We start from the raw sequence: 26,361 nt of genomic DNA, 5'->3' as shown, positions 1-26,361 counted from the left end.
ACAGAAATCTTATTTTTTAAAAGATTTATTTATTTAGAGAGTGTGTGTGCAGGGGAGGGGAAGGGAGGGCAGAGGGACAGAGAAACTTCAGCGGGCTCCGTGCTGAGCCCAGCTTGGGGCTTGATCTCATGATCCTGAGATCACGACCTGGGACCTGAGCTGAAACCAAGAGTCAGTTCCTCAAATGACTGTGCCACCAAGGCACCTGCAGAAATTTTAATTTTAGTTAAGTCCAGCTTATCAATTCCTTCTTTCATGAATTGTGCCTTTTGATGTTGTACCTATGATGTAGTAACTATGAGGTAACAATGACTTAGATGTTGTCACTGCCATACCCAAGGTTATCTAGGTTTTCTATGTTATATTCTAGTCATAGTTTTGCACTTTACATTTAGGTTTATGAGCCATCTTGAGGTAAGTTTTGTGAAAGATGTAACATCTGTCTCTACATTCGTTTTCTTGCATGTGGATGTGCAGTTGTTCCACCACCCCTTGTTCTCTTTGCTCCACTGTATAGCCTTTACTCCTTTGTCAAAATCAGTTGACTATACATGCTTCTACTTCTGAGCTCTGTCTTGTTCCATTGATCTACATGTTTATTTTTTTGCCACTACCACACTGTCTTGATTATTGTAGCTATAAGTCTTACTTACAGCTCACTATATGTAAGCTTATGACTTATAACTTACTATAAGTAAGTCTTCAAGTTGGGTAGTGTCGGTCTTCCAACCTTGTTCTCCTATAATACTGTGTTAGCTATTCTGGGTCTTTTGCCTCTCTATATAAACTTTAGAATCAGTTTATTGATATCCACAAAACAATCTTCTGGGATTTTAACTGGGATTGCACTGAGTCTATAGATCAATTTGGGAAGAACCGATATTTTGACAGTATTGAGTCTTCCCATCCATGAACATGGAATATCTCTCCACTTATTTAGTTCTTTGATTTTGTTCATCAGAATTTTGTAGGTTTCTTCACAGAGACCTTGTACATACTTTGTTAGATTTATACCTAAGTATTTCATTTTGGGGGATGCTCATGTAAATATAGCATTGTGGTTTTAATTTCAAGTTCCACTTGTTCATTGATGGTATATAGGAAAATGATTGACTCGTGTATATTACCTTTATATCCTGCAACCTTTCTAAACTTGCTTATTAGTTTCAGGAGGTTTTTTCCTCAATTTCTTTTTGACTTTCTACATATGATCATGTCATTTGCCAACAAAGACAGTTTTATGCCTTTCCAGACTGTATATTTTTATTTCTTTTTCTTGTCTTATTGCGTAAGTTGGAACTTCCAGTATGGTTTGAAAAGGAGTGGTGAGTGGGAACATCCTTGCCTTATAACTGATCTCAGTGGTAAAGCTCTTGAGTTTCTCACCATTGGGTATGATGTCAATTGTAGGATTTTTCATAGATAGTCTCTATCAAAGTTGAGGATGTTCCCCTCTTTTCCTAGTTTATTGGGAGTTTTATCACAAATGGGTGTTGGATTTTGTCAAGTTATATTTTTGCATCTACTGAGATTATCTATGAATTTTCATTTTTAGCCTATTGATGCGATGGCTTACATTAATTGATTTTCAAATGCTTAGCCAGCCTCATGTTGCATACTTGGGATAAGTATCAGTTGGTTATGGTGTATAATTCCTTTTATACATTGTTGGATTTGATTTGCTAATATTTTTTTTGAGAATTTTTGCATCTAATATTCATGACAGATAATGGTCTGCAGTTTTCTTGTAATCTCTGTCTGGTTTTGGTATTGGGGTAATGCTGACCTCATAGAATGAGTTAGAAAGTATCTGCATCTAATCTCCAAAAAAGACTGTAGAGAACGGATAGAATTTGTTTCTTAAATGTTTGGTAGAATTCACCAGTGAACCCATCTAAGCCTGCTGCTGTTTTGGAAGGTTATTAATTATTGGCTCAGTTTCTTTGATAGATATAGGCCTATTCAGACAATTTGGCAATTTGCTTTGGCAAATAGTGTCTTTCATGGAATAGGTCCATTTCTTCTAGGTTATCAAATTTGTGGACAGAATTGTTCATAGTGTTCATTATTCTTTTAATTTCCATAGGATTTGTAGTGCTGTCTTCTCTTTCTTTTCCAATATTAGTAATCTGTATCCTCCCTTCCTCTATCTCTCTTTTTGTAAATATCCTGGCTGGAGGCTTACTGATTTCATTGATCTTTCTAAATAACCAGCTTTTGGTTTCACTGATTTTCTGTATTTTGTTTTTATACTGACTTCTCCTCTAAATTTTATTATTGCTTTTCTCCTTCTGCTTATTTTGGATTTAATTTGCTTTTCTTTTTCTGTTTTCTTAAACTGGAAATTAGGTAATTGATTTTTGATATTTTTTCTAATATATGCATTCAATGGTATACATTTCCTTCTAAGAACTGTTTTCACTACATCTCACAAATTTTGGTATGTTGTGTTTTCATTTTCATTTAGCTCAAAATATCCTTAAACTTCTCTTCAGATTTCTTCTTTGGCTAATGTGTTATTTAGAAGTGTGGTACTTGATGTCCATGTATTTTGGGATTTTCCTGCTAATGATTTCTAGTTTAATTCCTTAGTGGCCTGAGAGCAGACACTGTATGATTTCTAGTCTTTAAAAATTAAGATGTATTTTATGACCCAAAGTGTGGTCTGTCTTGGTGAATGTTCCATGTGAGCTTGAGAAGCATGTGTATTCTGCTGTTGTTGGGTGAAACAGTCTATAGCTATCAATTATATCCAGTTGATTGATGGGGTTGAGTTCAACTATATCCTAGCTGATTTTCTGCCTGCTAGATCTGTCCACTTTTGATACTGTCATGTTGAAGTCTTCAACTATGATAGAATTTCAAGGAGAAATAGCTGAATGCACTACCAGTTTTTGCCTCACATAGTTTGATACTCAGTTGTCAGGTGCATGGCTTGATTTTTATTTTCTTAGTGGTGTCTTTTGAAGTTTGATGCCTTTTAATTTTGAAGATATTTTATTAATCACTTTTGCCTAATGAAGATACTGTGGGCAGTGTCAAGATCAGCCAGGAGTATGCAGATAAGTGAGACCTTCTTCAGGTCTCCACTGTGCGTGGGCATAGCCTCATCCAAGAATATGCTTGACTCAACCACATAATTCCAGGCTTATGGGGCCATTAGCTCGCGCCACTCACTCTCTGCTGGGATGGCTATTTCCATTGACAACTTTCCTGGGTTCAAGTTTCATCCACTGTTTCAAATCTAGTGAATCCTCTTGGACTGCTGGGGTCCTCATAGTTCTGTCAAGCTCTGACCAAACCTCCATGTCAACTAAGCTGGCCGGGGAATGGGAGTAGGCCGGGGAAAGAACTGCAAAGACTCCCACTGTGCAGCAGTTGTTCAAGCATAAATGCCTCTCATATTGTTGTAGATCTTTCTTTGATTTCCAGAGCAGTGAAATAATCAATTTTGTCCAGCTTTATAGATCCTTTCTGGGGAGAGGTTATGCCAGTCTCTCCCTCAGCCATAGCTGGAAATCCCACACTGGCAATTCTATTTTAAAGCAGGAAGAAAAGAGATAGGTCTTGATTCAAATATGACACCCTCAGCTGAGGAACAGTGACCAAGTGTACACACTAATATTAAAATATAAATAAATAAAACCAGTGCCTACAGAACTTCTTATAAATTCCAAATGAGAGCCTTCAGATACACCCTCCTGCCCTCTAAAGAATTTCTGGGTTACTTGGGGAGACATTGTTGAAAGTGCTGTGACTGTGGTCTCTGCAGGAGGGGCCCCTTGCCTGGCTGGATCTGGGGAGGGAATGATGAGGAGAGGTGGCAGGAGAAACCCAAACAGGAGCAGAGACTCTGGTGCATTCGGAGGCTGCTGGTGCAGGCTGTCGCCTACTTCCTAACCAGGTACCTTTCTTGAAGGTATATTGGAAAGTGGCTTGTCTCAAAAAGAGACATTCTAATGAGGGCCTATACGGGACAAGGAGGGGGAGTGCCAGTTGGTTGGTGCTGTTCCCTGAGAGGAAAAACTGACTGGATACATTGCTGGAGGGGATGTGAAATGGAACGATGGTTTTGGAAATCAGTCTGGTAGTTCCTCAGAATGTTAAATGTAGAGGTACAGTATGATCCAGCAACTCCACCCAAGAGAAGCCAAATGCCCTTCCACACAAAGACCTGTACATAAATGTTTATAGCAGTGTTATTCCAAATAGTGAAAAAGTGGAAACCACATCAAGTGGTAAATGAGCAAAGTGTAATATGTCCATGCAGTGGACTAAGACTCAGCAATAAAAAGGAACGAAGTTCTGATCCATGCTACAATATGGATGAATCTCAAACATGTGTTAAGTGAAATAAAAACATAGTCACTAAAGACCACATATTGCTTGCCTCCATTATACAAAATGTCAGAATAGGCAAATCTGTAGACAGGAAGTAATTTGTTGTTGCTAGGGGTTGGGGACAGGGAGGATGGGAAGTGACTGCTAATGGTATGAGGTTTCTTTTGGGATGATATGCTCTAAAATCACATTATAGTGATAGTCGCACAACTCTGTAAACATACTAAAGCAAACTAAAACAGAGTTGTACACTGTAAATTGATGAATTTTATAGTATGTTAATTATAGCTCAATCAAATGGTTTAAAAATCTGATTTAGGAACCTGTAATGATGGGATCTGCAGGGTAGGCTATTCTGGGCCTTGGGAGGATCAGAGAAGGGCCAGCTGGTTCCATAATGGGACCCCACAATGGGTCCCACCTCTCTGTGAACTGTCTGATGGGCAGCACTGAGGGGCGGGACCTGCGCTGGAATATTTACCACCCCCCCCCCCCCCCCCGTGAGGTGGGACTAGGAGGAGGAGGGCTGGCTTTTCTTCTCTGGTATTGCTGCAGAGACCCTAAGGCTCCTGCCCTGGGCTGGCAGGCAGCTGCTTCTCCCCATAGGGCGAGCGTGCCTTGCTCAAAGGTGCCCTCGAGAGCTAAGGAGATTTGAATGTTTAAGATCAAACTCCAGTGAGAGTCTGAAACACAAGTACTCCAGCATGTGGTCTATGAAAGCTCAAATTCAACACATGAAAGAGGATTTAAGACATCCCCCAAAGCGGATTACATTAAGGCTGAAGATCCCCAACATCCTGGTAGGCACGATAAGCCCGTCACAGGACAGAGACTGCAGGATTCCCCTCACAGGAGGTCTCTACAGAAATCGGACACATGAAGTGGAGGGTAGCATGGTGTCTGCCCGGCGCGGGGTGGGGGGGAACAGAGAGATGCTGCTCAACAGGCAGAAGCTTCAGTTATGCAGGACGGTCAAGTCCAGGGCTCTGCTGTGCAACAGCGGGCCCACGCTAGCAAGATGGGATTGTACGCTTCGTGCGCCACGAGGGTAGGAGTTCTGAGTCTTCCTACAGCAATAAAAACAAAAGCTAAAAATTAAAGATTGGTAAAGGTCAGTAGTCTGCCTCTAATTCTCTTACTCAACAAATCCACCAGCAGCTTAACACCCCCCCCCCCCCCCCCCCCCCGCACGGACAGGCGTGAGCGGGGCAGGCGCCACCCTCTGCCTCCGCGGAGCTTGCGCTTCCCGGGAGCCGCCGCCATCACGGCGTGGCCGGTGAGCCAGACTGCGGGGCGTGCCACGGGGAAGAACAACGCAGAGAAGGGCCGTCCTGGAAAAGTGAGGGGCCGGCCAACTGAGCCAGTGCAGGTTGGTCAGAAGAGGCCCCCCTCATAAGGTCACTTGAAGCCTTGAAGGGGGTGAGGCAGGAGGAGGGGCCCAGCTGGGTCAGGCCGCTCCTGCCCAGATTGGAGCGGGACGCGGTCGCTGCGGCTCCTCGGCTGGGAGGCACGGAGGCTCGGAGGCGGGCAAAGGCGGAAGCAGCCGGCCCTCCAGCTACGGGAGGGAACGGAGTCAAGGAGAATTCACGTGCGCTGCATCTCAGGGAACTTAGGCCTGGGCCGGAGTGCCCGTATTGCAGAGGAGGACAGGCAGTGGATGACGCCTCCACGGAACAAAGGCAGGCCAGCGGGCAGACACGATCTGCCAAAGACGAAACCCGGCCTGGAGGGAGAACAATCCCAGTAGAGAGAACGTTCTCGTAGGACTTTGTAGTATATGCAACTTAGAAGAACATGAATGCAATTCATATCAAAGATGAGGTGACAAATTAGACGGCAGAGCTAAGAAGACAACTGTGAAGGGAGTGTCTTTCTGAATTAGAAACAGTGGGAAGTAGAATAGAGTTGCTGAAAACTGAGTTACAGAAACCTACGTGAAAGCATGCCTTTGTTTACGGCTAGGAAGTTCCTGAAGAGGGTACTTGTGTCATTTACGATCAGCCTCGAGGCCCAGTGGTAGAGGTACCAGCAGGAACACGAAAACCGCCTTTGGAGACGGCAAAATACATCCGCGTGGGCGGACCCACATCTGAGCCAGACACGGGCCTGATAACGTTTTCACAGATCTGTTTCTTCCTTTTGGCAGAATCAGCCTGCAGAGCCTGACGGGATGATCCTTAACTTTGCAAAAGCTCCTTAGGCTGACCTTCGCTCTAGGGTTTGTTTCTAATGAGGCTGCAAAAGAGTGGCTCCCTTTTGTGACTGGAAATAGCTCTTGGGGGCGCCTGGGTGGCTCAGTCGGTTAAGCATCTGCCTTCGACTCAGGTCATGATTCCAGGGTTTGAGCCTGGGATTGAGCCCCACTCAGGCTCCTGGGCAGTGGGGAGTCTGCTTTCCCCTCTCCCTTTGCTCTTTCTCCCACCACCCCAGCTCATTCTCTCTTCCTCTCAAATAAATAAAATCTTAAAACAAAAGAAAGAAAAAATAGCACTTAGGGTATAGCTTTGGTTTGAAATTTAAAGTGGTGCTTGAGGACAAGTTAATGAATAAGTTGTTTGAGGACAAGTTAATGAATAAGTTGTTTGTACTTAAATAACCGTCCTCTGCTCTGGAATGCAGCCTGCACCTTTCCTTCGTAGAGCAGGAAGTGTGACAGCTGAAGGCCAAGGCTGAAGTTCTAGTGTTTTATTTTCTCAATAAAGTAAGGCATGATTATGCATGGATGATACTGGGAAAAAAAAAAAAACCTAAGCACATTTTCACTGCAGTCACCAACATCAAACAAACAAAAAATGAAAAGGCAAACCGGGAACTGTTGGTAAAGGGCCTCGCCTGGGAGTCAGAGCTGAGGGGTGGAGCTGAGAGGAAACTCAGCACCCGCGCAGCTCTGGGACCAGCAAAGCCCTTTCTGAATCCCTTTCCTCTAGCGTTAAATGAGTGTCTGGACAGCTGATTTCTCAGGCCGCTTCCCACACCTACTGTTCTGCCTGCTGTGTGTCTAAATGAAGAGTTACCACCTGCCAGGCTTTCTTTAGGCTTTTAGAAATGTTTCAGTGCATTCCTTTTATGTTCCTATTTCCACCCTGACACAATATATTGAGAACACACATATCTCAGGCACTACCTGTCCCCTATCTATGTAACCTGACTTCATTCTTGTAACAGTTCTCTGGGGGCAGGCGTCATAATACAAAACTTCCATGTGAGGAGACTCAAATGCAGAGAGCGAGCCCAATTTCACAGTACGAGTTGGACGGGAGCTGAACCCCCAGCCCGACTCTGCCACCATGCTCCTCACCAGTGTATTACACCCGGTAGAACCGTACCCAGCATGAAGATTTTTTTTTTTTTTTTGACAGAGTGAGCGAGCGTGAGAGAACGCACAAGTAGGGGGAGCAGCAGAGGCAGAGCGAGAAGCAAGCTCCCTGCTAAGCAGGGAGTCCAATGCGGGGCTTGATCCCAGGACCCTGGGATCATGACCTGAGCCAAAGGCAGATGCTTAATAACTGAGCCACCCAGGCGCACCTGAAAATATTACTTATTAAACTTTTTTTTTTTACTTGATCAAAATTTGAAAGTCTTGGCTAAAAGAACTAACACGACATTAGAAACTTCAATGCTTCAGAGATAACACTCTTGGTCTTTGTGCTCCTTTGAGCGGAGGAGGTGGTATTCCGACAGCTGGTGTGGCCGCCGGGCGGGGCCTGGTCTTGCACTCGGCAGGTTTCAGTGGGAGCCCCATTGGAAGCCCCAGGCCTATGATAAGGAACACTGTTCTCAAATGAGGACTGCATGCAACATGCTTCTTGACAATTTGGGTTCCTTGGAGTAAAGCTTCTGCAAGTCAGGTTCACAGAGCCCTGGGAGTTCTGAGTGCCTTTTGTGGAGTCTGCAAGATTAGACTGTTTTCGTAATAATACTAAAAATGTGATTTGCACTGATATTTGTACTGAACGAGGTGCAGAAGCAATGGTGGGTAAAACTGCTGGAATCTACACACAAATCAAGCCAGGGGCACCAAACTGCTGGTTAGGACCACGATATTCTTTATCTCCAGCACTTGCTATAAAGGAAAAAAGTGCCGTTTCACTTAAGAATGTCTTTAGAGAAGCAGTAAAAATTGCTACTTTTATTAAATCTTGAAATTTAAGTTGTATGACGCAAACTGAGAAGCTCCCATACGGCAGCCCAGCCTGAAGTACAGTGTCGGTCTTGAAGAAAAGCGCCGTGGTCACTGAGTTGTGAGCTGAACTAGCTGCTTTTCTCACCGCTCACCAGGTTTACTTAAAAGAACTGACAAATTGTGGTTCTTGGGCAGAGACGTTCTTGAAATTAACAAAGTGAGCCTGTTGCTTCAAAGGAGACAGCAAAGTATATACTGCTAATGATAAAATTTTAGGTTTTAAGCAAAAATTCTACTAGAAAACTTATATCCATCACTGTTTGGCTCAGAATTTCCCAAGAGAGCTGGTGATACTTTGATGTTACATTGGATTATGAAAATATCTATTTTGTAGTGAAATATGTCAACACGTGGACTTTCTCTACATACGTCAGTTGGAGCAGTGATGTAGTTCACTACCACATCACTGACCCAATATTGTCTAAATGACCAGTACAGGCTATAAATTACGCACGGGTAAACGATGGAGTCACAGAGCAAGACAGACCGAAAGTTCACTGATGTAGTTCCAGATGCCATACGGTAATCAAAATTTAAGAAACAAACTATTACCTTTAAAAAATAATCTGGGCAGGCTATTAATATATCCTCCCCCCCTTTCCAACCACATACCTGTGTGAGGCTGGATTTTCCTCATATGCTTTGACCAAAGTGAAGTATCCCAAGATGGAACGTAGAAGCAGATAGGAGAATCCACCTGTGTTCGATTAAGCCAGACATTAAAGAGATTTGCAAAATTGTAGAACAATTCCACTCTTCGCTAAATTTTTTTATTTTTTTTTTGGCTTGGACGATTTTTCCCCATGGAAATAAATAATTGATCTTAGTATATAATGGTTTTATCACTGTTATTTTTAAATGAATTAACATATTTTTAAAATCTGTTTTGATTTCTAATACAATTATTATTGATAGACGCAAACCACATAAACAGTAAGTGTACAGGTCCTTGGTAGTTTTTAAGGACCAAAAGGTCCTAAAACCAAGAAGCCGAGGAAGTGCGATCTTAACCCCCTCCCTGCTCCTGGGCAACCATGGACACAGGAAAACCTGACGCGCTGAGCTGCTTCAACAGGGGCATCTCAAGTTCACAAGCGGGGAGCGGCTGCAGCCTCAGGCTCCCAACTCCTATTGCAGGGCTCTCCAAAACACCATGCTGGCTCTCAGTGTGGGAGCTCAGCTTGCTGCCATTCTAGCAAAAGTCAAAAGGAACAGTAAATAAAAAAGAAGTTTGCAACGTGTGGGGAAAATGAGAATAGCGGTAAGGAGACTAAGCCAATTCTATACCAATTCTGCTGGCCTGCCTCTTCTCTGATGCTCCAAAGGGGCTAAAATGCGGGGTGCACGTGTCCTTTTTATTGGAGAGAAGCAAATGGCTGAAAAGGGACTTGGTGATCGTTTGCATGTGTGCCCTTTAAATCCTAAAAGAACTTCAGCAATGCCCATCCTGGACTACAGAGCTTCTGGAGGTGACTAGAACCCAGAATAGTACTGCACTAGAGGAATGGGATTGACCCTGTTTTCTCTTACCATTGACTTTGTTGTTGAAGAAATGGCTGTTCACTCTTAGAAGTTCTTGGCATTCCTCCATCTTTGCCTCTAAAGGGAGTTGCACTGAGGTGGGATTTGTAACAAGCACAATATCCTCAAATTTGGGACTCAGCCATTCAAGCTTACATGGGACTGGGATTTTGTTAGCATCTTTAGAAAGAGGAAAATTAGAGTTGCCAAAGCAGCTTAAATAAATATAAAAAGTGTTTTCTATACTCAGAAGGCAGTTTTAAAACTAAATAGGCTAGAAACATTAAGAATGGATTTGCGAGTTCTTAACTCTCAGCCTGAAGACTGAAATGGAAAGACTAGCTTATGACAGTAGGTGCCGTGCTTCCAGGAAAAGGGCAGGATACCAGAATATTCCTGATGTGAGTATGGCAGGGGTAGGAGACAGACGATTTACTGTTGCTTACTTTTCACAATGTGATGGACAGAGAATGAGGCTCAGTGAAAAAGAGCAGAAACCACACGATGCGGCTTTGTCCGTGGGTCCATTCGCGTCTGCAGGGGAGTCTCCTGAAGTCAGTGGTCTCTCCCTGCGGCCGTCCACACACACTCATCAGCCCCAGGAGGCCAGCACCATTGTGAAGCTCAATGCAGACAGCATTGAAAGACGGATCAAACTAGAGCTTGAACCAGACCCTAACAGCCAACATTTCTGTAAGCAGGAGCTTCTGAAAGAGACATTCACAACTTGAAAAGAACTACACAAAGTTTGGGGAAGTATCTGCCTTCTGTGTTGTTTTGTTTCTCTTTCCCTGAATAAACTGGCTTAAAAACAACTTTTTTCCTTTGGGTGGTAAATAGTAGGTATTTATTTGAAATGAAAAAAAAAAGTACCTGGACTATTGCATTTAATCATGTATTGTAATTGTGTTACTCTACCTTTTTGCATCAGAGACAGATATACAAGGAACATTCAGTTATCACAGATTGCACACTAGATAGTAATTCTTCAGGCCTTTTACATAACCACCAAAGAACAGATATGGATTCTGCAGTATAGTACAAACGTCCACAATCAATCCAGTCTTAGCCAGTATCTTCAATTTACTTCTGCTGCTGTACAAATAATTGGCCATTACTAGGGTTTACAAGTTAATAACAGGACAAAAAAATATACATTGCACTGACACAAAAAGTCAGCTGTGTTAATAGTCATGCAACAAGTAACCAAACTTGCTGAAATTAAAAATACTTTCTAAAAACAGTTTTAACGGCATAAATATTTTATACACAGTTCATTTACCAAAACAAAATGTATTTAAATGATACAAAGCAAAAAATAAGTTTCTACCAACTTTATACATAAGAAAGTGCAAAATAACTTATCTAGAGTGTTTTGCTATTATCCAGACGGATGGCTGCTATGGGCAGCTATTTTCCTCTTCCGAAGCATGACATTACGGTTGCACGCTACACACAAATGTTAGCATAGATGGATGGATGAACAAATGAACTACACAGATCAGGCAGGAGCCCTGTGAGGTACTCTCAGAGAAGGAATACAGACCACACGAAGTGGGTGTACATGCTGAGAACAGATGTTGGTAAACAAACGTACACGAAACACAGAAAGACATCCAGAGAAACAATTAGTTTATGTATGTGAGTGTACTTGCATGTGTGAGTGATTTGTGATTTCTGCATCAGAAAGCAAAAAGAAAAGAAACCCCACTGAATAAAACAGTTGCCCACAGCACCAGCTGCCAGAGGAAATACTATCATGAGGGTTTTGGTTTCCACCTTCTAGTTATGGAAGTTGTGTTGGAAAGTTTAGAAGTGTTCATCCCATATAACTTCGTATTACATAGAGGAATAACCTTTAAGTAACTACATACACACATTCATATATTCAAGTCTTTAAAGAACACCTCTGCCATTGGGTTTGGGGTAAACATGGTTCATAGACACAAGGAGGACGCTTCTTTTAAAAAGTGTAGAATAACACTGCTACAACTCATCTATAGGGCCGGACAGGGGCAAAGCCCACAATTATGTGATAGCACAATTCCTGCCACTGTTGAACATCCAGCATTATTTATTAGAATTGAAGTAAGATGGTGGGCGGAAGCACGGGGAGGAGTTAAGACACAGGAAGGAAAACAGAACACAACTTTTCTTCAAGTTAAAGTATTAATGCCAATAATCCTTTTATTAACAAGTGTATTTGAACTTTTAGAAATGGAAGTGTGTTAATCAATTTTGATATGTAATCATAAATAGACTGTAGGCTCAAGCCTAGGTAAATAAAGGGTTAAATTTAGTAAGCATAAGGCACTAAAGCAGCCTTTATATTTTCTCTTGGAGACCTAGTTATCAGGAAGAACAAATTTGTTCTTAAGCTGGTTTCAGCCCATTAGGTACAAGATTACTATTGTACCAATGCCTATTTTTGAATGCATGTGCGTATATGTGCATTTTAGTGCATAAGTGTGCCTGTCACCAGGGCCTAAAGATGAAAAGTTGGGAAAGCCAAAGCCACTGTCCTTTGTACGATACCTCCATGAGGGTGTGAAGGCCTGTCCTTCCTTGCTTGGGCCATAAATAATTCTACATTTTTTCAAATCACAGGGCTTTTAAAATTGTTCATAATATTATCACTAAATATCTGAAAATGTTAAAATCTAGATTAATTGTTTCATTTGTTTTTTATATATATGTGTATATATATATATATATATATGTACATAACACACATTTTAAAAAATCCCACCACCAAAGCCTTTTTTCTATAAACTAAACTTCTCTCTTAAGCCCCAACCAGCTTTAGTCTCCCTGGATTTGTGTGTTCTGTATCCAACTAGTAGAACAAATTAAATAACTAAATATTAAAATACTGTAATTATATTCATAGCAAAAACAAAAAAATAGACATTGATACAGTATAAATCTCACTGTTTTCAGGTAGATGGCATTAAATGGTAAAGGTTAATTATAAGCAGTTCTGACGTGATCCAGTTTTACAACAAGGTTTATATGTTAATTCTGTACACTTTTTTCATTTTTTACCCTTTTTTGAAAATAAGCTATAGTAGAACATTAGTGTCACCAAAGACACATCCTTATTATGTTCTATGCAAGAGAAGCTAATGTGGGCTACATGCAAATATATTTCCATTAGTTGAGGCTGTCTCCTGCACTGCATCGATCACCTGACCATCACCGTGCAACGCTCAGAAGGGACGCTATGGCCACACGGCAGTCCAGATAGGAGTTTACAAGGGGCCTCAGGACATTGGAGCAACACTGAGGTGGCACGTAGCCACGTGCAAGATGCCCAGGTATTTCCAAGGTATCTTATGGCAGGACTCTCAGTCTCCCACACTGTTTCCTAAAGAAGGTCCGCATCGTTTTGGTTACTAGCCTAGTTTAAGTGGAGATACTGTGGGCAACTTAAAAGAAAGGACATCGGGCACACAGGCTGGGCTGGAAAGGGGAGAGAAAAGACCACAGATAATGTCTTTGAGGATTTAAAAAACATATTTATAATTAATTTGTGAGAGATGTCAGACAAACCATTAAGTAGTTCACTGAGTTAGTGGTTTAGTTTGAAGTCTCATGTTACAGACAGTTAAGTCCTTATTTAGAAAAAAAGGCCTTTACACCTATTTACAATATACACAGTTACTTGCAAAGAAGTCAGATTTACAACCATTTTCTAAAAGCCTTTTTTTTGTTGGTGGTGGTTTTCCAAATAAGGATGAGTAGATCTATAAAAATGAGACGCAAGAAAAGACAGTTAGTAAGTGAGGATTTTCTCTTGGAGACAGCTACTGGTAACAGGGAGAATGGGATACTGGAAAAGTCGCTCCTAGGAACCACCTCCTGTTCTTCTTGTGCTGTCCCCCGAACAGTGTCCGCCCCACTGCTGCACTCTACACCCGCTTATTCACTGATCCCATTGAATTCAACGCCTCAAACACATGGTATGAAGAGAGGCGTAAACGGAGACTGCTTCGACGCCTTCGAGCTGTGAGCCGTGAGCGGGGAATCGGGAAGGGGGGTTACAGACCACGATCGGCAACCAGCTTGTCGAATCCTCAGCAATTCCGAGGACCATCCTCCGAACCCCTCTCATGCTGTAGGTTGTAGTAACAGTTCTGACACACGCGCACTGGCGATGAGATTTTCAAGCGTTTGATTTCCGACTGAAACCGACTGCACCTAAAGGAAAGGCAAAATCAAGTAGTTACAGGTCCTCTCCACGTTTCATCACTGGGCTGAGAAACAAACATAAAAGTTGAACAGAAAGCCGGCACCATAATGCCCAAGACCAGAAGTATGACGCCAGAAGAATGCCAAGGACGGACTGGTTTGCGGCGTGCGGTTCACCCGGGACCAAACACACCACCATATTATTTGTTTCAGTCTATGAAGAAAAGTAATATTAAACCAAGGCAAGCTATCTGTGTGACTGAAGAGATTTTTCTTTTTTTTTTTTTTTAAAGGCAAGATTTTCCTACGGGATGATGCCAAAGGGTCTGAACAGCTGTGAGGCCGTTCTTCCCCATGCAGGACGAGCTCTTGTACCCTGTAAACCTGGGAGGGATGCCAACGTCTTCACTTGGAGCTTAATTTTTTTCTCTTGGCAGAAGATTTACTGATCATTTTAAAAGACTCTTTGGTCACTATCAAGTTCCTCTGGGCTTTTAAGCACTGTTTGATCTACCCCTCGGTGATTTCTTGAACAGTAGTTTGGCTTTTCTGTCTGGTCCAAAAGTTCTCATTTTCTGTTTATCTTGATAGAACTCTCTGAAATAGACTCTACTTAAGAGGTGTTCAAATTCTTTAAAAAGTATTCCTCTTCCTGGAATAAAGCAGGGTGTGACCTTGGATGTGGCATTTAATCACTTTAAGCTTGCCTTTTCATGAGACTGAAATAGAGAATTATTATTAGTAGTAGTAGTATTTTTTAAAGATTTTATTTATTTATTTGACAGAGAGAGACAGCCAGCGAGAGAGGGAACACAAGCAGGGGAGTGGGAGAGGAAGAAGCAGGCTCCCAGCGGAGGAGCCTGATGTGGGGCTCGATCCCAGAACGTCAGGATCACGCCCTGAGCTGAAGGCAGACACTTAATGACTGTGCCACCCAGGCGCCCCTGAGATAGAGAATTATTTTTCCTCCAATAAAGGTGTCCAGATAAACAAAGTGTCACCAGCTTAAGGGATTTAAAGGCCGTTCTTGGACCTGGGACTTTGACGAGACCCTCAGAAGTGCTGACAAACTCTCAGGGGTGCCTGAGTTAAGTGTTGGTTAAGCCTCTGACTCTTGATTTCGGCTCAGGTCACGATCTCAGGGTCATGAGATTGAGCCCCGCATCGGCTCTGCACTCAGTGGGGAGACTGCTTGAGAATCTCTCTCTCCCTCTGTCCCTCCCCACTGCTCACACTTTCTCTCTCTAAAAAAAAAAAAAAAACTATTAAAAAAAAAAAGAAGTGCTGACAAACTCTCTCACCAACTGAGAGGCACAAAGAACGTGGGCAGGGCTCTGCTCTGCCTTCTGTGTCTGCTCTATCATAATCAGTCACTGTTGGGTTGGTTTTTCAAATACAGCCTCCACCAGACATCTGAAAGCAATGGGTAATTTAAAGAATTATCTACCCTTAAATAATATTTGGAAAGTTAAACACGACAAGGAACAATGTGTGCCAGGGTACATTTGGGGGGTGTTGACTACCAAAAATTACTAGGTTACTAGGTTTCATAAAGTGGGCCTCTCCAAGCACAGAACAAAAGACAGAACCCTCTGCCAAGCTCATACAAAGTCCTGTAAGGAATGGCTGGCACCAACTGTCTACCTCACTCATCTTGAATCAGACTTCTCAGGAAAAAGGTTTAAGACATTAATCTGAAAAGAAAGAAAAAAGAAACTATAATAACATCTTTTACTGAACACCTATATTGCCAGACTTCATACTCGGTGTTTTATAAAATTCACACACGATTTCACTGTTCTCTCAGCACCTCCAGGAGGAGAGGTATAATTATCCACATTTTACAGATAAAAAAACAGGCCCAGAGAGGGTCAGTAACCTGCCTGAGATGACATCATGGACAGGAACCCAGGGAGCATCCGGTCAGTATAAACCTAATGGCCACACCCTTTTCAATACACCGGTGCCGGCAAAACCTCAGTAAGTGGCTCAGAAACAATTACACAGCTCATGCTCCCGTGACAGCATCTCTAGGGTTAGGCAATGTCAGCATGAGAGAGTGCTGCCTGCAGGTCCTTCCCACTGTCGGCCACGGAGCGAGAGGACTGCACATGCACTCCGTGCAACAGAGACAGCATCCAGATCAACAGTGAGGCGACAACACACTCTCCATAGAAGGGAAATAAAAAGGATCCCCATGACAAACCATACCTCCAAATAAATTCCAAGTGTATCTGGACCTCAAGACCTACGTGTGGAAAACAAAACCCTGAACCTCGTAAAAGAAAATAAACAAGGCTGTCCTTATGATCTCAGGACAGGAAAAGATTTCTTAAGCCACAAAAAGCAAAAATCACAAAAAGCAAGACATGTGACTACATCAAAATTAAAGACTTGTGTGTCAGAAAAAATATATATAAAGCGCAAATGGAGGCCACAGACCGGCAGAAGGTATCTGCAAGATGCAGAAAAGACAAAGAATTAGAACCTAGAGTGAATAAAGAACTCCTCAAGCACAGGGGAAAAGAGAAAAGACAAGCAATCCTAAAAGGAAAATGGGCCACGTTAGCCAAGAGCAAACTCCAATGGCCGAGAAGCAAACGCCACGAGGCTTCACCTCCGCGGCGGCTCTGGGAGTGACAGCGTGCGGCAGTGCTGGCTGAAGAACCGGGACAGCCTGCCGGCCCGCCCGAGGCCGCGTCGGGCAACACCGCGGGCCCGGGCCTCAGCGCAGCTCAGGTGCATTCGGATCTGTCAGTTCCAGCCGGAGGCGCCTCCTTGACGCCAGTGCACCGAGAAGGGCGCGGCTGCGAGCGGTCCTGCAGCACCGGCCAGGGGACCGGCAAGGCAAGCAGTGAATCCTGGTATGCTCGTACCAAATTCCACGACAACGGCCACAATGAAAATACTAGTGATTTACGTGAATGGAGTTCAAAACCAGTGTTGAGTAAAAAAGGAAGTTATAATACAAGGTACAGTTTACTGTACTTATGTAAAACGGAAACCCCACACAACGATAACACGGTGCTGTTTATGGAGACCACAGGCACCCCAAGCAGAAGACGTGGCGGACGGGGTGACGGGTGAGGGTGCACACCCACAGGGTTTTATACACAAACGCGACGGAACATAGCACCTCTCTGTTCTGAGTCTCGCAGGACCGGGTGTTTGTGAGGATTCTTTCCAGAAGTAGTTCACAATTGTGATAAAAAGGAACAAAGAGAAAGCGAAGGCTGGTTTAGACCATCACGGCACCGTGTGCTGGGGACCCCGTAGCACATGAGCAGCTCCGTGCAGGGCACAATGCACATCCTAGGGGCCTGACCCACAGAAACTCAAAACGCTCGCATTTCATCTTACTTCTGGCAGAAGAGCTGGCCGCAGTTCCTGCAATGGTGCCGTCTTTCCGTCAGAGAAAACCGCACGGAGCAGCCTGAACAGCTGTCCCCTCCTTCATCCTTCACCCAGTGGTCAGCAGCAGAACGTCCCGGCTGGTCACTCACGGACCAGCTGAACACTCGGCCTCGACTGTCACCAACGAGGATCCTGCTGTGATCCCTGCAGGAGACATGACACGACATGGAGTCACCTCGGGGAAGGCCTCTGCACAGCCACGTGGCTGAAGAGCGCTTTCTGTGACTGCTGAGGTTCTCCAGGTTTCCGTGGATGTGTGTGCTGGGGTGGGGGTGTGTGTAGGAAGAGACAAAAATAGAACCAAGCCCAAATTAACACTTTCGTCTCAAGTCTCTGGATCAAACCTTGCTGTAACCTCGAAGAACAGAGATTTTAAACTCCATGCACTGGCAGGTTTCTTCCTCTCATCTGTCTGTTCAAGCAATGTCTGACACTGCAAACGGAATCTGTTTTCTCTGAAGACGGGTCTGGATGTGTAGACCCAGGCTAAGCAAGTGACTCCGTGGGGGGAGGAGCTAGCAAGGTGGGGCACTTACTTGGAGACGCCCAGGGCGGTGATCTCTGCCGGGTGCGCGTTGTCCTTCCGATCGAAGGCCGTGTGCATAGTGAGCTTGCTCCTGAACACCAGCTGCCGTTCCCAGCGGTACCCTGGAGTGCAAAAGTGCAAGACATGACACCCTGAAGCGAGAGAGGCCGGCACTGGGTAGGTGTGCCCTCATACAGCGCTCTCCAAGTTAGGGCGCTGCAACGCACAGTTAGAGCAGCTCTCCCTGTTGCCAGCAGCCGCAGCCTCGGCAGAAGGTGAAGCTGTCTTAGCTGAACACTGGTCATGGGCCAGCGCAGACAGTGCAGAGATGGGGAAACCTTCAGTGCAAGAAGACAGACTCTCTCCCAATTGAGAACCTTGCCTCTAACTCTCTAACAGAAAAAGCTACCCGTAAATATAGTTTCATTTATCTGTGATCAGTAACTTGCCCATTTTCAAAAGCTTTCATGATGTGTGAAGAAAGGAAGTTTCTGGTGTGAGGTGTTTTTCTTTAAGAAATGCCCAACATAAAGCAAACACCATCCTGGGGTAAGACATTGAAGAGGCCTTCTCTGTGGGTGGCTAAGGTCACAGGGACGGGGTGCAGGGAGAACGAAAGCCCGCTGCCGCACTCCACCAGCCCTCATACCACCCACAAGGAGCAAGAAATGGACACCACACGCCTAGTTACCGGGCTTCAGTCTGCTGTAATTCCGCGCTTCCATGGGGTTGGGGTGCGGGTGGTTAAGGGGACCCTGCAGGTGGGCTCTGGTCTGGCCCTCTGAATAGTTCACAAATATGAAGCCGTCCTTCTCATCCAGACTGAGCTGGTCGGACCAGCGCCTGGAATCATCGGAGCCGCTGTCGGTGCACCAGACGGCTGCTGCCCGGCAGGAGGCTGCCCGAGGCCTGTGGCTGCTGCTGCCGGGCTGACTGGGCGCATCCTTGGGGTCCTGGCTGGTGCTCTGCTCTTCTGCTTCCGAATCGCTGCTGTCCTCGTCCTGGGCTTCCTGCCCTGGGTAATGCATGGGGAGAAGGAGAAAACACACACACACACACACATCATATTTAGACCCAGCTCTGTCCCACTGCTGTTTTTCTTCTACAAGTTAAGACACGATACACATAGCATTTTAAGCTAAGTATAATAATAAAAAAAAAATCAGAATTTTCAGCTAGATTACATAAAGCAAAAAGGAAAAAAAAAAAAAAGGAATTTCTGAGTTCAAAGAATGCTTTGGCCAAAATCCTTAGGTTGGCATTCCTGCTTTACCATCTGGCCCAAACCTGCCTTGCAGGTGCACACTCACTACCACAGTTCGGCTGGCCAGCGCCAACTCTGTTCTCCGCGGAGTCCTGCTCCCCCTCACAGGGAAGGCTGCGCGTGCCGCTGGCCCTACTAGCGCCCTCTTCTCATTGTGTTCCCGTGTTACCCAACCCTCAGGGCACAGCTCAAACACTGCTTTCTCCAAAATCTTATGTGGTGCCTGCAGCCGAAAGCAAGTCCCACTCTCTTGGACTCCCTGAACAGCTGTATGCCTTTTGTGTCTTCTCACCCCGAACTATTACTTCTGGATAATCTTTCTATAAGATAGTGGTCAGCTTGAGAGAAGGGGCCCCAAGCATGGTGCCTTCCATGTGGCAGTCAGTATAAATGACAATCTACGTGAATCAATTACTGATGGAAGCTTTAATCTACTGCTGTGGAGTTTTTCCTTCGTCCCATTGTTATCATGCATTTCCTCAACCCAACTCCCTACTCTCTTGCAATATAGTCTGCTGGAGAGAAAATTTATAAGAAACAAATATATAGAATTGGAAAAAAGGAGAGCAGGAACAAGTGTTCAAGTACCAGCTCACTATATTTTTTTTTAGCAAGACAAACTACTTAGTTTGCCTTCCTTGTACTAACACTAGTAGTCTAGTTAGCTAATTTTTTTTCATCTCAATGGCTTATGACTCAATGGCTTAAGGTCTTCACTGACAAGCAGTCTTAGAAGTGGCTTTCATTTCCAGTGACCCACTGGCTTGCCTTCCCTTTCCCCCAGGTGATTGCCCTCGAGCCTGCCACTCCTATGCTGTCCAAAGTCAGTCCTTCCCTGTGGGCTGCTCTCCCCTCTGCCACTTCTATCAAACTCTGTCCAGGATATGAATATATAAGAAGAAAGAAGACATACCAATATCTCTCCTTCCTGAATGTGACCTCTTCTACCTAAGTCTTCTCATCTTCTGCTGTTATTCACTTAAGCCTTAGTTAAAGGAAAGTACAGACTTCTCCTAGGACTGCTTAATCCAATGTCTGACACAAAAAGGTAACCCCCAAATACTTACTGAACTGAACTGGATTTTTATGTTCCCAAACGCCCAGATGACCTTTTTAGTGGAGCTGCAAAGGACTATGCAGAAACTTACACACATTAAGGTAATAAAGTATTAAAATGCCCTGCCCACTGGATCGTTTCTGTTTTCTGGCAATGAAAGTAGAAACTATTTTTGGCTTACAAAGAGAAATGATTTATGCCTTTCTGATAATAAGTCCTTTCTTTCATATCATCAAACTCATGCGGAATTCTCAGTGTACAAAAATTAATCATGGAGAAACAGTCTGAAGGTCAAAGTTAAAACTCTATTCCTGGGGCGCCTGGGTGGCGGAGTCGTTAAGCGTCTGCCTTCGGCTCAGGGCGTGATCCCAGCGTTCTGGAATCAAGCCCCACATCAGGCTCCTCCGCTGGGAGCTTGCTTCTTCCTCTCCCACTCCCCCTGCTTGTGTTCCCTCTCTCACTGTCAGATAAACAAATAAAATCTCTAAAAAACAACACAAAACACTCTGTTCTTCTCGGGGAATCTACTGTACCGACTGCTCTACATCGGGGCGGGGGGGGGGGGACTTCCCCGGAGATGAGCAGCCCAAAGCGGGTCTCAGCCTGGGTTATGGCATGGCTTCTAGTCATTCGGTAAAGCAATCATTCATCTCTGTATTCCTCAGATAATACTAAGGGTACAGAGCACCAAGCTTTAGTTTGAGTAAAAGCCCTTTTCAAAGGCAGGCCTAGGGAGGGGATTCTGGTCTGCCTCCATGAATACCTTACAAACATGATGCCACCCTGTCACCCACACGGAGCATGACAAGCGATGAGCAGAACAGATGTGGGACTGGCGGCCATCAGATTTGTCCACCACTGTGCCCTCCAGACGTGCTTTGTATTTGCAGAACGGAGAGCCCGAGCCTTTGGTACTTTGGAAAGCTAGCAGCTATATTTGCCCTACTAGCATGAAGAAGCCAAGTCCCGACACCAAGCACTGCCTGGTGAGCTGGCGAAGTCTCGGTGTGCCTGCCCCACGACCTCCCGTGCTGGGGGGCAGTCGTGCTTCTGACAGCCACACTCAACCTTAGGCTACTGTTCTTGCTGTCTGATGTAAGTTTATCCACGGTGACTTTAAAAAAACAAATAAAAAAGAAATATGAAAACTATGGAATAATTAGAAAGTTTCCAATACCTATTTGTGCTTCTGGACAGTCTTCCTGCATTTCTAGGACTTCAACAGGCTCGGGAGCTGGTGTTTCAGGAACTTGCAAAAATTCCATTCTCCAAAACTGAATTTAAGTAAGTATGAAAATAAAAGTTAAGCAGCTTAAAGAAACAATTTACATGTGACTGGATGAAGATAAGCTCTTGGGGTTAAACAGTTATCTTTTATTATTGTGTCTGATTAAATTTCCCTCTCTCTTGAAAACTGGGGGAGAGGACTATGTACACATAAGTAGCGCTTCCCGAACCAGGTTCCAGGAGATGTTGATGGGTGTTTCATGGCGGAGGGAAAAGCATGGTGGTCAAGGAAGTTGGAAAAACATTGTTCAACTAAGCACATTTTTTTCCGGCAAAAACCCGAGAGCCTTGCATGCATGAAGGCATGAATTAAGCAGGAACCCCAAATGCATTTGGCTATGGAGCTTTTCCCTAATTGCCTCAAGAATGAAATCATCTGAAACACCGCTCTGGAGGCAGCAGACGTTGGGGTGTGCCTGTTGTCTGAGGTGCAGGGTGTGGGGTGGCGGGGGCTGAGAGCCTCTTCTTCGCTTGGCTGGTGACCATGAGTACAGGGCAGCAATCGGCTGCTCTCTGCTTTTACAAAGAGCACAGTTCAAGAAAATAGGCACAAAGGAAAATCTCCTGAGAGAGAGATCCAAGTGTTTGAAAAGATTGTAAAAGGTAAATATTCTGTGGATTCTATTTTCCGCAGAAGCCCAAACCAAAGAAAACTATGAAAAGGATAAACTAGGATTCGGGTAAATCATCTAGGATTCCAGATGGGACTGCAGCATTTTCTAGCTGTGATTCTCTGCAGACAAGAGACAGTCCCTGTTTTCTCCAAGAACCCATCCAAGAGGCCGAAAAGCCAATACTTTTGCAATTTCCATTTTTAGCAATCTACTGTGACACGGAAATCATTTTTTAAGTGCCCTTGGGTGAAGCTGTCCAGTGCTGAGTGGCACTAACAGATCAGCTTAGTGGTCAGGAAAGGGGCTGAGTCCCTGACGTTCCCCGCATCTGAGAACACAGCCGCTGAGGCTTGTCTGAATCTGCTCCTGAGTTTGCTCCTAATACCACAACCTGTTCAGGTCTCCCCACCATGAGTCTCAGGTAAACCGGGCGGCAGACACCAAGCGTGCTTCCCGCAGAGGACTCACCCGGACCACGCCGTCCGAGTGTCCCGTTACTATGACATTCTGTGTGTCCCACTCGTTCATCTCCGACACGCAGCAGCAGACAATCTGCTGGCTCCTGCCCGTGAACGTGTTCACGCTCACGATGGGGTTCCCGTTGATGCTCCACACATGGATATATGTGCCAGCACAGGACACAATGTCCCCCTGAGAAAGTAAGACAACCTCGTCACTCTCTTTGTTCCCTTCATATCACATTCTGGTTTCAGAAGCAAAGTGAATCTTTGGCCTAGCTCTCAAAAAACCTTTTAAGTTCTTTGACTGGTGGCTTGGAATTTCTGAGGCAGCCTGGAATTCAGTGCTTGCTGACCTAAAGACATAGCCCAAACAAAGAGACCTCTTACAGAATTCACGGGTGAGCGGATACCGCGGCTGGGGTGGTCTTACCTGGACACAAGGGTAGGGGCCCTTCCACGCTCTCGGCTTATGTTCCAGCACGCTGCTGTGTCACGCTCTACTCCTAGCTCTCAAAAAACCTTTTAAGTTCTTTGGTGGCTTAGAAGGAGCCACCTCGTGTGGACACAAGGTAGGGGCCCTTCCACGCTCTCGGCTTATGCTCCAGCACACTGCTGTGTCACACTTTAGTCCTGGGAAAGCTGCCTGTGACCTAAGGGGGTGAGGCACTACTCCTGTGCCTCCCATTGCTTACAAGACCTAATCATACCTTTCATTTAGAGCCCAAATCCACCTCTGCTTAATTTTACAAAATGAGTCCCATCACCAACAGCACAAGGCAGAAGAGAAATCTTTCAGCCTAGATACAGTTGTATCTCTTCAATGTTGGCAACACTGTAAAATCCTACTTTACAATTTGTATTCATAATAAGGGGAGGAGAATGAGGAAAAAAAGAAGAAAATTGGAATATAGGTCACTTCTTGGCCAACCGAATAAACCTGCAGACTCCTTAGGCTGTGAACTCAGGTTTTTTTTAAGTTCCAAAGCTAGAAAAGAACAAGCTTTCTCCCTTAAACTCTACCAGGCAGGGCTCAAACTCTACCAGGTGGGGCTCTACCCAACCTGGTGAGAATCCAACCCATTCCTGTTACAGGAATGAAGATGCCTCTGAAGCATCTATCCTGTGTCAGTCAGTGTAGAGGACCCTTCTGACATTCCACTTCATCCTTTCAACACCTGGGAGGTCAGTTATTACTAGTAACACGTTAGGAGGGATCAAAGTCCGGGGCAAAGACTGTAAGTAACTTGCCTAACGCCACACGATTAAGATCTGAATCCAGCCCTTTCTGGCCCCCAAGCTTGCTTATGCCTCAGACAGCCTGGATGTCACGATGCTAGGCACTGACTTTGGAAATGACCTGGGGAATCTCGGTACAGTCAGCAGGCACATGAGGACATATGGAAATAGGAAAACGGCCATCAGAAACGGGGAAACTAGAAGCTTGGAACAGCAGCATCAATTCAAGAAAGAAGGGAAGAAGGGGGAGCCAAGGGCGGCAAGATAAGGAGGCCTGGGGCTTTCCCAAACCACCCTCTGTGCTGGTCTTGCTACTGTTCTCTTTCTCCCTCTGTCTTTCTCCCAAGATAGCAAGAACCAAACCAAAACCCAAACAAAAGTGATACTTAGCCAAGCATGGCCGTGTCTACCTGATTCAGCCACTGAACCACCTCGGACAACGAGTGTGAGCAGCTGTGCTGTAATTAATGGCCTCAGTCTCTGCAAGAGACGAAAGGCCGCTGCTCCATTCTGCCCTGCACGAGGCTCTCATCCAGTACTCCAGGGTGCCTCAATTAGACAGCATTAGAGCAAATCCTGTGGCTACCAGCGCAGAGCATAACAGGAGGGGCTAAAGGGCAGCTGCAAGGTCACTTATGCCCCAAATGCAGACTGAAATAAAGCAGACTTGATACTGGCTGCAAAAATATGGCAGAAACAGAAATCTTTTCATGCGTTATTAAGGGATTACAAAAGCACTGTAAAAGGGAAAAATCAAACACATCTGTGGTGTTTGCTGCAACTAGATCAATCCATTGCAGAATAACAACTGACTGTAAATAAAATCCTCAGTATTTAAGTGAAAGATAGCTCTAAAACAAAGTGCTCAAAATAGTGCCATGAAGCATTTGACTCAGAGCAACCCTGCTAGGTCAGAGCCATTCTGTTGCACTGAGGTTTTCGTAAAGCTCTTAGGGACAAGTGTTTGTCGGGCCAACCCAAGGTGCTGTTCTAAAAGCATCTTAAACCTTTCAGATATACCAAAAAAAGAATGTGACTTTTACCCCTGCATACTCCCCGCTCCTTGCCGGGTCTGATCGCTCTTACTATTATCAGACACTCTACTTGCCATTCACTACAACTGAATTTCTTTTTCCTTCTTCTTTGACTGACTACAAGGTACCTGACCAAGATACTACGTAGTATCTTCTGGCGGAAATTAAGGATGTTGTATTCCTCCAAAGGAAAGCTGTCTGTGTGGATGATGATAAGATGTGGCCACCTGGTGTCACACAAGAAGACCCCAGAACAGTGCTAAGGGTGAGGCAGGGAACGAGTGTGCATAGCTAAAGAAGCAGTGAGACTGGGAGTTCTGCTCAGTTTACAAGACTGATTTGCATATGTGGGCATCACCAACATACGAATGTGGTCACTTGTCCCTCAGACACAGGGATCTCAGTCTTTGTATAACCATAAAAACCTTAGCTTCCCCTGCTTCCCCATGCACCTAAGCAATGACTGTCCTCCCCTCATCCCACCTTAGGCAGGCATGGTCTCCATGGGGACTCCTAGGCCAGTGTATTTATTTTAGGCTGACTCATTTATTTATACATAAAATATTTATTTTTGAGAAGAGACAATATCCTTTGGTAAATCTGGGATAACTTTGAAAATAGTTCTATAACAATTCTGCTTGTCTGGTTACCCAAATGTTATTCTTTTCACCCTACATAATAAGTAAAGAATCTGAATGTATTTCATAAAAATTTCAACACAATTTTAACAGATCCTATAAATTCCTTGTTTTTAAAAAAGTTTATTCTAGCTAGAATGTTGTTTTGAACCAAATCTTGCTCTTCAAAGTATGCAGCAGTGAATGGATTTTAAGACAAAATAACCTCTGAGTGACAAACTTTAATATCCATTTGCTTTCTGCATAAGTCAAGAAACATGTACTAGCATTTATGAAACGAGTGTCTATCAACTCAGAAAACACTCAGAGTCATTTTTTGTTTACATTAGTAATAGTTGTTTTCCTAACCATAAACCAAGTGGGCAATTGACTACTTACTGTTAATTCATTGATACAAAGAGCAGAAACTGGAGCTCGATGGCCTCGGAGCTGGGTTAGGAACGACAGTTTGTTCAGATCCCAAATGATGCAGGTTCGATCACGGGACCCGCTGACGATTATGTGATAGGCCAGTGATGCTGTGGCACAGGTGACAGTGTCTGTGTGGCCAAGTAAGGCCTATGAAGGAGAACAGAAAAAACCAGGCTGATCACA

The 26,361-nt window shown here is 44.4% G+C and overlaps 1 protein-coding gene across 7 annotated transcripts in view; it reads right to left on the bottom strand.

Moving 5' to 3' along the window:
• Positions 1-10,861: 10,861 nt before the first annotated feature.
• WDFY3 (WD repeat and FYVE domain containing 3) overlaps positions 10,862-26,361 on the bottom strand; it is a 264,597-nt gene continuing 249,097 nt past the window's right edge. For 6 of the 7 annotated variants that reach the window (XM_002913595.4, XM_034671586.1, XM_034671589.1 and 3 more), the window contains 7 exons: positions 26,146-26,325; positions 22,867-23,049; positions 21,675-21,771; positions 18,868-19,191; positions 18,187-18,298; positions 17,597-17,794; positions 10,862-14,245 (listed from right to left, as the gene is read on the bottom strand). In XM_002913595.4, the coding sequence (XP_002913641.3) occupies positions 14,122-14,245; positions 17,597-17,794; positions 18,187-18,298; positions 18,868-19,191; positions 21,675-21,771; positions 22,867-23,049; positions 26,146-26,325 (1,218 nt within the window). In that variant the 3' untranslated portion in view covers positions 10,862-14,121. Of the gene's footprint in view, positions 14,246-17,596; positions 17,795-18,186; positions 18,299-18,867; positions 19,192-21,674; positions 21,772-22,866; positions 23,050-26,145; positions 26,326-26,361 lie in introns of those variants that run through there. The other variant, XR_004628802.1, reaches the window with a different exon arrangement.

This window comes from Ailuropoda melanoleuca, chromosome 11 (genome assembly GCF_002007445.2).
Source record: "Ailuropoda melanoleuca isolate Jingjing chromosome 11, ASM200744v2, whole genome shotgun sequence".
Taxonomy (NCBI): Eukaryota; Metazoa; Chordata; class Mammalia; order Carnivora; family Ursidae; genus Ailuropoda; species Ailuropoda melanoleuca.
The sequence above is the reverse complement of the archived record's forward strand: the minus strand, read 5'-3'. Positions and strand labels throughout refer to the sequence as shown.